Source organism: Chiloscyllium plagiosum, unplaced genomic scaffold, assembly GCF_037043375.1.
Source record: "Chiloscyllium plagiosum isolate Xiang-an unplaced genomic scaffold, Cpla_swu_hap1 HiC_scaffold_1, whole genome shotgun sequence".
NCBI classification, from domain to species: Eukaryota; Metazoa; Chordata; class Chondrichthyes; order Orectolobiformes; family Hemiscylliidae; genus Chiloscyllium; species Chiloscyllium plagiosum.
Window position 1 is genome coordinate 120,205,717 of NW_028270139.1, and position 10,692 is coordinate 120,216,408.

Genomic DNA, 10,692 nt, shown 5'->3' on the forward strand with positions numbered 1-10,692 from the left:
TAGCCTCGAGGATGTCTCGATTGAATCTGCCTTCTGTTCAGGTTGTCTATTATCTTGGAATTTGACTTAAGCTATTTGCTGTGTCAAAGCTATTGAAAATGTCCTGAGTATGTTTACTAGGGACACGGATGAAACAAAATGACATTTTGCCTCATCTAAGGAATGATGTGTATTTTCAAGTGTCAATATGACATGCAATAAGGTATTTGAAATATCAAAGCAGTCTCAAAACAGTTTGTTGTTAGAATAGACTTTAGTGTTTCAGACACATTCCCTTATCTAAATTCATTTTAATTTGAAATTATAACAAATTTAGTAACCATAAAACACAATTGCTTCGTGGTACAGAACTTAAACATTGCCAAAAGGAGACAAGAAAAGAAAACAGACTTGGGGAAAAAAATACATCATTTTATTATGAATGAGAAAAGGGTTAGGCCATCCTTGGCATGGAGTTGCAAGGAGATCATCAATGGTGGATATACTTTTCTGAGCTTCCACGGGCGAGTTAGACTGGAAGCCAATGCAGGCAAAAGGAATTTGTACATATTTGCACTCTTTCATAAAGGGATCATGGGGGACAGCCAATCTCTGTTTCACCTCCGTGCTAGTACTCACACCAATCAGAATCTACATGTCTAGTCTGAGAATTAAGATTTATGGTTAACTGTTCTTGCTGCATCTCTATGCCAATTATAGCAAAAATCGATCAGCATTCTCTTCTCACGCTCTATATAATACTGTCCCTTTTCTCCCCAAGTCTGTTTCTTGCATCCTTGTTCTGAGCAGTATAAAATAAAAATGTTTCAACTTCCTGTCTCCTTTAGCAATGTTTAAGCAAAGGTGTTCATTCTGTTAAGAGATCAATTGTACATAAATTACCACATCACTTATTTTCCTATTTGGCACATTGATGGCGGATGATACAACAATTTTTCATCTTTTTTCAACAAACTCACTTCAAAACTAGCACAATCAAACTGAGTACCTTAAATAATAAACTTTATCTCATTCTAACCTTCAATCACAATACATTTGCACTTCAGTTAACTGAGACAGCTACAGTTTTGTGTAAGCCATTAATCACGTTACAACAGAAACTGTGGGGAAAATGTAAAATTCTAAAAACTCTAGCTGCTTATCGGAGAACAAGGCTATATCTTAAAACATTATACACAGCATATTGCTGATACACAAGTAAATTCACAAAAATGTTGGTCAGTAGTTAGTAAATTAAAATACATCCAACTCAGTGTGGTAAGCTTAAACAAGAAATCACAATATATATAGCCAGTTATACATCAATTGCAATTCCATGGGACATGGACATTGTTTCTCTAGTACCAGTCACGTACATAAGAACAGAGCAAAGGTGAGGGAACGAGGCTGTAATTGCTATGTAAGTCCAATATGGCACAGGGGCTGTATTTCCAAAGGGACAAAACCAAAGGCCATGTCGGACACCATCACGGACATGATGAGAAACCCAAGAAATGGTCACCATCCATGGCAGAAAACACCAAGAATCCTTAAGTCTAAATAACCACATAGCAAGTTTCAGTGAAAAAGCCACTACGACTATCACTGTAGAACAGTGCAGTGCAGGCCTTTGTGGAAGATGCAACGCAGCCTAAAAAGAGAGAAATATAGTTACTGACAGTATTCTATGTCCAAATAGTAGCATGAAAATGTCATGATCTTTTAAAGATAAGTCAATTATTTTAAAGCAGCTCACTAGGTTTCAATGGAAATTTTAAAAATTACAATATTTCATATTCTTCATAAATCCACATGTTAAAGAACTGTTTAGATAAGACTCAAAAAACACTGATTTAAATTTTGATTCATCTTCAAAAGTAGTCACACTACATACAATGCACAACTCAAATTAAGTGTAACAAATCAGGAAAGTGGGCCTGCTGGCAAGGCTGGTAAATATTGTTCATCCCCAGTTGGCAACTTGATAAAACTAAGAGGCTTACTAGACCGCTTCAGAAATCAGTTTAAATTAAAGCATGTAGGACTGGGTTCACACCTCAGCCACACTGGGTGAGGGTGGCAAGTTTTCTTTCCCAAAATTGACCAGTTGTTGTGTGATCAACCAACAGTGTCATGATCATTGGAAGAGAGGATATGCACAACAAATACCAAAATTTGCACACAATTAGCTTTCCCCACATCCCATACTCTTAAAAACCTTGAACCAGCCAACATTTACTGTTCATCTCTAATTATCCCGAAGTTAGTTTAAGAGTTAATCACATTGCTGTGGACCTGAAGTCACATGTACATCATCTTCACTATAGTGGAACAGATCAGTTTTTAAAACAGTGATGAGAGTCACCATTATGCTAGACTTTTATTTCAGATGTTATTGGAATTTAAAATTTCACAATCTACCATGATGGGATTCAAACCTATGCCCCTAAAACATTAGCCTGCAGTTCTGGATTAGTATTCCAGTGACATTGTCACAGTGCTACTGCCTCCCCTTATAAATCTTTTGATTTACAAGCAGGAAAAAAAACAATGCTGGACTTCTACCTCTCTCCTCTCGACTTTCTATTGTGACTTTCTCATTTCAGATATACAGAAAGTGTAACATAGCCAGACAGTGTCCAAATCCAAAAGCTCTCCAGAATCTCAACACCAAACAAGATAAATCAGAATGTGTGATGAGCACCCTCGCTGCCTCCTGAAAGACTCACACCTTCAACCACAAACAGTGGTAGCTGTGCATACCATCCAGAAGATGCACTGCAGCAACTCGCCAAAGCTTCTTCGAGAACGTCCACCAAATCCCCAACCTGTACCACCTAGAAGGGAAGATGTAATAGCAGCAGTACTACCTGCAAGTTACCCTCAAAACCAAACTCCACCGTGTTTCGGAACTATGTTGCTGTACCTTCACGATCATTAGAAAAATTCCTAAAGCACCCTTTCTAACAGCATGACGGGCACATCTTAACCACAGATTGCAGTGGTTCACCACCAGATTCTCAAATTAGAGATGGGCGACAAATCCTGACCTTGACAGGGTATTCACATCCCAAGAACAAATAAAAACTACTCTGAAGATCTGGTCTATAATGTTCAGCTACCCATTTGCTTAATTCGCTGGGTGACTGAAAAGGCCACTTTGTTAAAAATAAGCTCTGTTTCTGAAGCATTTCATAATTAGCATTCTTTCACCAACAAGTAGAAGGAAAAATCTCAAAGGCCTAAAAGTTTATGACTTTGCTTTTCAGTTTATAGATTAGAGGAATGTTCATAGATGACATGATAGTGTCTCTGTTATTTTGACTAGTTATAAAGCTAAGTGAATGTCATCATAAATTAAAAATCTTTCCACAACTTTTCCCCAATTTAAAATTGATGCACTGTTGAATAAAGTACACTTTTGAAATGTAGAAGAAACAAGAGCCAGATGTGTATATTCTTACCTTGAGAGACATGGATCCAGCTGCAAGAAAGTGATCAACATCAATCACGGAAGATAGAAATCCAGCAAGAAGTACTTCATAAAAATCACTCTTCTTTCTCAATCCAATCACAATGGCCCAAGACCACAGTCCAATAACACCATGTACTGCATTGTCTGAAATAGCCCTAAGCCAGTAATTGTTCTGTATTAAAGAAAGTTGTAAGCATTGATCCGATATGAAGCAGAAAATTCCTAGGCCTACGCTCGAGATAACCGATGCTGTACTGAATGTTTTAAGTAGAGCACGTGCATTTTCTGTCTCCGTTGCCATTGTAATTGTGGACTGTTTTGACGTGAACATTGTACAACGCAAGTATCATCCATGGTATGTTACATCAGCATTCCTCATTCTGGAGTAAGAACAGAACATATGTTGTTACTAGAACACATTTTGTTACTGTTAGTTTCAAAGTTACAACAGAAGGAGAAGTAGCTTCATGGTATTGGTTGCAAGGTTTGGAAACGTTGGGATCGTGCACAAACCTGGCAGGATCATTTCTGCAAATGTAGAACAATTCAAAGAAAAAAATTCTTTGATTAAATATTTAATCAATCTATTCAGAATTCATACATAGAAATGTTTACCTCCTGATTTGCGCAGATTGAGTAAGTGCTTCCCATTATCTAGATCCCAGTGACTATATTCTGGAAAGAAATCGAGATCAATGATAATACTTACTGATTATTGGTTACTTAAAAGACTAACAGGATGACTAATTGGTTCAAGGATCCAGTTATGGGTGGTCAGAGGCTGTCAAAGAATCAGGCGAGGAGAGAGTAAGGGGTCCTGTGGGAGATGGGGTGACACCCCTACTTGCAATTGGCTGCATGGATGGTCAATGATTTTATTGGTTACGTTTCACATCTAAAGCAGTAACCTGATTTTAATGAAGCTTTTCAAACAAAGAGCTTCAAATTCAGTGCAAAAAGCAGTAATGTGAAGCATTCTGAAGAATTCCGTTCATCCCATCAACATCTCTACACACATGGAAAAACCTATAGTTGATATTCAGAAAAACATCACCTTTTACACCAGCCTGAGTCAGGCACCTAAACTTGCGCAATGATCCAAAATTACCTTTGGCTCTTACAGATCATTCAGGAATTGAAGAAAGCAATAATTAAAACTGATAGACTAGTGCGATTAAAAAAAATATTCACAATAACTTTATTGGAATCCTGTTAAGGACACTATATCGTTACAGTAAGCCATTCCTACATATATATTCCACAAAGCCTTACAACATTCTATTTGCATTCCTAATTACTTACTGTACCTGCATGCTAATTTTTTTAAAGTTTCATTCAGGAGCACACCTGGCTATCCTTGTACCAGTAGCATTTTGCCGTGTGTTACCAGTGAAATAATACTTTGCTTTTCTATTTTTCCTACTAATCTGTGGACAACCTCAGATTTTCCCACATTATATTCCATCTGCCAACTATGTACCCAATCATTAAACCCATCTATATAGCTTTGTCGGCTCAGAACTTACTTTCCAACCACCACCAAGTTTGCCTCCGATATCATCGGTTACCTCATCCCAGTCATTACATAGAATATAAGTGGTCGATGCTCCAGTAATAATCCATGTGGCTTTCCATTTATTGCCAACCTGAAATTGACCCATGTATCTGACATTCCAATCAATCAATCTCAACAAACTCATATCCTGTGCAATAGTCTTTTGTGGCACCTTATCAAATGCCTTTGAAAATCTAAATTGCCCCAAAAGTTCAATTCAATGTTTTTGTTATTCACTCATGGGATGTGTGCATTGTGGGTTGGGCCAGCATTTATTGCCCATTCCATGGTGCCTTTGAGGTGGTTGTTGTGAGCTGCTTTCTCATTCTGCTGCAGTCCATTTGATGAAAGCACAAGTATTATGCCGTTAGGGTGGGAATTCCAGGATTTTTACTCAGCGACTCTAAAGTCAGACCTGTGTATCAGTGATAGAGCGATCAAATGTTTGCAAAGACTGTCCCAATCAAGTGGGATGCTTTGTTGAGAATCATGTCAAACATCTTGATTGCTGGTGCAGCTGCATTCATCCAGGCATGTGAGGAAACGCTCACTGCATTCCTGACTTACATCTTGTAGATCATGGACAGGTTTTGGGGAGTCTTTAGCCCATTAGTTTTCTCAGTACCTTTTCTGTAGCGATAGCAATTATTAAAGTTTTTATTCCTTTTGTCCCTTGATTTTTAGTTATTCTTCAATTTGCTTATTACACACACACACACAGACAATAGGTGCAGGAGTAGGCCATTCTACCCTTCGAGCCTGCACAACCATTCATTATGATCATGGCTGATCATCCTCAATCAGTATCCTGTTCCTGCCTTATCTCCATAACCCTTGATTCCACTATCCTTGAGCGCTCTATCCAACTCTTTCTTAAACAAATCCAGAGATTGGGCCTCCACTGCCTTCTGGGGCAGAGCATTCCACACACACACCACTCTCTGGGTGAAGAAGTTTCCCCTCATCTCTGTCCTAAATGGCTTACCCCTTATTTTTAAGCTGTGTCCTCTGGTTCAGGACTCACCCATCAGCGGAAACATGTTTCCTACCTCCAGAGTGTCCAATCCTTTAATAATCTTATACGTCTCAATCAGATCCCCTCTCAGGTCTTCTAAACTCAAGGGTATACAAGCCCAGTCGCTCCAATCTTCCAACATAAGATAGTCCCGCCATTCCAAGAATTGACCTCGTGAACCTACGCTGTACTCCCCCAATAGCTAGAATGTCTTTCCTCAAATTTGGAGACCAGAACTGCACACAATATTCCAAGTGCGGTCTCACCAGGGCCCTGTACAGCTGCAGAAGAACCTCTTTGCTTCTATACTCAATCCCTCTTGTTATGAAGGCCAGCATGCTATTAGCTTTCTTCACTACCTACTGTACCTGCATGCTTGCCTTCATTGACTGGTGTACAAGAACACCCAGATCTCTTTGTACTGCCCCTTTACCTAACTTGACTCCATTTAGGTAGTAATCTGCCTTCCTGTTCTTGCCACCAAAGTTGACAACCATACATTTATCCACATTAAACTGCATCTGCCATGCGTCGGTCCACTAACCTAACCTGTCCAGGTCACCCCGTAATCTCCTAACATCCTTCTCACATTTCACCCTGCCACCCAGCTTTGTATCATCAGCAAATTTGCTAATGTTACTATTAATACCATCTTCTATATCATTAATAGCCTGCCATTCCGAAAGGGAGCCATTTATCACTACTGTTTCCTGTCAGCCAACCAATTTTCAATCCAAGTCAGTACTTTGCCCCAATACCATGAGACCTAATTTTGTTCACTAACCTCCGTTGTGGGACTTTATCAAAGGCTTTCTGAAAGTTCAGGTACACTACATCCACTAGATCTCCCTTGTCCATCTTCAGAGTTACATCCATTTACCCTTCGACCAATTTCATCATCTGCAGTGATTGATAGGGTTCCGATGGATATATAGGTGATTGCTATAAGGCCAATCTTGGCCAGATGGTGCTGCTGTAAGTAAAGGACTGTTCCACAGATCCCACCAAGACAGACAGCAAATTTGAATTCAATACCATTCTGGAGTAAAAAGGTAGTCCAATGATAACGATGCCACCATTAGTAAACTAGATGGATTTTTTTTACAATAATGTACTTTGGGAAAGTCACTACATGTGGCTTCAGACCAAAGCAATGTTATTAACTCTTAATAAACGCCCAGCAACAGCTACATCCCATGAATTGGTTTTAAAAAACTATAGTACAATATCCTATTTGCAGCAATTTCTGGACACAAATTAGCCTTATAGCAGTGTATCAGTTGGAATACTATGAAACATCACAGCTGACAAAATTGGTCATCATTGTTTCAAAGGATAAACAGTGTGCACATGTAATAATTTCTTATGGGAACCAGAAGATACACATCCAAATGCAGCAAGACCTGGCAGTATCCAGATTTGGGCTGACAAGTGGCAAGTTACATTTACAGCACACAAATGTCAGGTTATCACTAATTCCAACAAGACAGAATCTAATTGCTGCCCTTGGCATTCAAAGGCATTAACACTGAATTCCTCACTATCATAGAAGCCCTATAGTGTGGAAGCAAGCCTTTTGGCTCGTTGAGTCCACACTGACCCTCTGAAGAGCATCCATCCACTTAACAAATCCCTGTAAACCCTGCATCTCCCACAGCTAATCCATCTAACCTACACATCTTTGGACTGTGGGAGGAAACCAGGACACAGAAGGAAACTCACCCAGACATGGGAAGAACATAAAATCCCATACAGTCACCCAAGCATGGAAACAAAACTGGGTCCCTGGCGCTGTGAGATGATAGAAAATAGGTGGAGTAGGCCATTGGCCCTTTGAGCCTGCACCACATTCAATGTGATCATGCAATCACTGTATCCCACTCCCACTTTTTCTCCATACACCTTGATCCCTTTAGCCGCAACGGCGACATCCAGCTCCCTCTTGAATATATCTAATGAGTTGGCCCCAACTGCTTCCTGGGAGACAAAATTCCACAGATTCACAACTCTGAGTAAAGAAATTCTTCATCTCAGTTTGGAATGGCTTACCCCTTATTCTTAGACTGTGACCTCTAGTTCTGAACTTTCCAACATCAGGAACATTCTTCGCACATCTAGCCTGTTCAGTTTTATCAGGATTTTATATGTTTCTATCAGACTCCACCTCATTCTTCTGAAGTCCAGTCTTTCCCCATATGTCAGTTTTGCCAGCTCAGGCATCAGTCTGCTGAAGCTTCGCTGGACTTCCCCAATAGTGAGAACATCCTTCCTCAGACTTAAAGACCAAAATTGCACACAATATTCAAGGTGCAGCCTCACCAAGGTCCTGCATAACTGCAGCAAGACATCCTTACCTTAATACTAAATCCTCTTGCTAAATCTACACCCTTCACCAACAATGTTCAGTAGCCATACTATGTACAAGATACAGTGTAGAAATTCACAAATGCTCCATGGAAAGCATCTTCCAAACCTACCACCCCTACCATCCACGGGGCAGCAGATACACCACTATTTGCAAGTTCGGATTTCAGGCTGCTCACTATCCTGACACAGAGAAATATCGCCATTCCTTCGGTGTTGCTGGGTCAGAATTTTGGAACTGCCTCCAAACAGCTTCGTGCACCTGTCTACAGTGCACCACACCGACTGCAGCAGTTCCAGGAGGCAGCCCACCACCACCACCTTCTGAAGGGGAAAGCTAAGGATGGGTTACAGCCGTCGACGCCAACCTCCCACGAATGAAGAGAGAGAGAAAAAAATTACAAACGGCCCTGTGCAGAAACCGACCCCCTCCCTCCTCCGATTTCATCATCGTTGCATTAGAAATACACATTTCTATGGGGAATATGTGGATAATGACAGGATGGTAGCAGATGCACACCCACTCCCACCATCTGCTGTGTGCCATTGACTGACTCTCTCAGACAGTGACTCTCATCACTATGACACCCCAGCGGCACTCACATCTCTCCATCCACCAGAGAACCCACTCTGTAACTGACGGTTAAGCGTCCACTCATGGCGGGTTTCCACAGCCTTTCCCCAGGTCACTGCTGACCGTGGGGGTAATCCACCAGCCTTCTCCTGCCCCTTCACCGCGGCTCCGTGCTGCCTACCGCCAGCCCTCTGCCCCGGCTCCAACCGGCTCTATCCGCTTCACCCCGCCCGCCCCCGCGATGATTGGACAACGCTCCGCCCACCCCTGCCACTCGATTGGTTGGTACTACTGCCTATCACACCCAACGGGCACAGCCCATGCTCGCCGCTGATTGGCCTGGACCACCCTTGTCCTCCATGTGATTGACGTTACATGGAACCAATCAGCAGATGGGAAAGCCAACGCCCTCAGGCTACGGGTGGAATGTGTCCGTCAATCATCCATAGATTGAAACTTTATTGCTGGAACAGCACAGCAGGTCAGGCAGCATCCAGGGAACAGGAGATTCGACGTTTCGGGCACAGGCCCTTCTTCCTGAAGAAGGGCCTGTGCCCGAAACGTCGAATCTCCTGTTCCCTGGATGCTGCCTGACCTGCTGTGCTGTTCCAGCAATAAAGTTTCAACTTTGATCTCCAGCATCTGCAGACCTCACTTTCTCCTAGAAGGAATCATCCATAGAACCCGTTTAATTAATATCTGGGCATTCAGATTGTTACATTTCCACAATAGGTAGACTAACAGCATAGTAATTGCATTGCTAAGGCATTGTCAATCCCAGCGTCCAGGGAACTCATGTTGCTGTCTCTCAACGTGAAGACTTGGAGGTGCCCAAGTTGGACTGGGATGCAAAGTTAAAAATCACACAACGCCAGGTTATAATCCAACAGGTTTATTTGGAAGCACTAGCTTTCATAGCGCTGCTCCTTCATCAGGTGACTGTGGAGGTTAAGATCATGCTAACAGAACTTATAGCCAAAGGAGTCTAGTGTCATGAAGATATGAAACAGTAAACAGTCTTAGATTAAACATTTCATTTTTTTATAATGGGATATGCTGGCTTCTGTTCTGTACAATAGCTTTACAATCATCACCTCCCACAGTGAGGACTAAAGTTAGATATTGGGTCTTCTTAAATCCGAGCAAATGGCACCTACCTGCTCTCTGACACCTTTAGGTTCTATCAGGGCCACTTAGTACCTGACCTCAATATCTTGTTTAAGATATGGACAAAAAGAGCCGAATTGCAGAAGTGTTGAGAATGACAGCCAGTGATATCAAGGTGCAGGAGCACAACTGAAATTAATCAGTGAGAAAACTCATAGACACATTGAGTTGAACAGCACTGAAACAGACCCTTCAGTCCAACTCGTCCATATATCCTAAATTAATCTAGTCCCATTTGCCAGCATTTAGCCTGTATTCCTCTAAACCCTTCTTCATGATTAGATTCCCTACAGCATGGAAACAAGCCCTTCGGCCCAACAAGTCCACACTGTGGGAAACAAAGCTCACTCACTTCAATAATTTCAGTCCGAGACAAGATCTGAATCAGTCGTGTCATTTATTTTACTCTTGCAAGAGGGTGTGGTGTCCACTGTCCTCAAGGTAGGGACACACACACACACACACACACACACACTGAATTCAACTAGTACACAACATTTATGTAATTTGGTTCCTATTCTCTCCTCCCATTGCTCCTCCTCTGTTTACATCTCCCACCTCTC

The 10,692-nt window shown here is 41.4% G+C and overlaps 1 protein-coding gene across 2 annotated transcripts; it reads right to left on the reverse strand.

Moving 5' to 3' along the window:
* Positions 1–234: 234 nt before the first annotated feature.
* Positions 235–9,143, reverse strand: tmem267 (transmembrane protein 267). Of its 2 annotated transcripts, XM_043682189.2 has the most exons (4): positions 8,992–9,133; positions 4,070–4,129; positions 3,444–3,834; positions 235–1,630 (listed from the first exon to the last, which is right to left on the reverse strand). In XM_043682189.2, the coding sequence occupies exons 3-4, from the start codon at positions 3,783–3,785 to the stop codon at positions 1,295–1,297; spliced, it is 678 nt and encodes a 225-aa protein (XP_043538124.1). In that variant the 5' UTR covers positions 3,786–3,834; positions 4,070–4,129; positions 8,992–9,133; the 3' UTR covers positions 235–1,294. The 2 variants fall into 2 exon arrangements, with proteins under 2 accessions (XP_043538124.1, XP_043538060.1); XM_043682125.2 differs by lacking the exon at positions 4,070–4,129 and having other exon boundaries at positions 8,992–9,143.
* Positions 9,144–10,692: the final 1,549 nt, after the last annotated feature.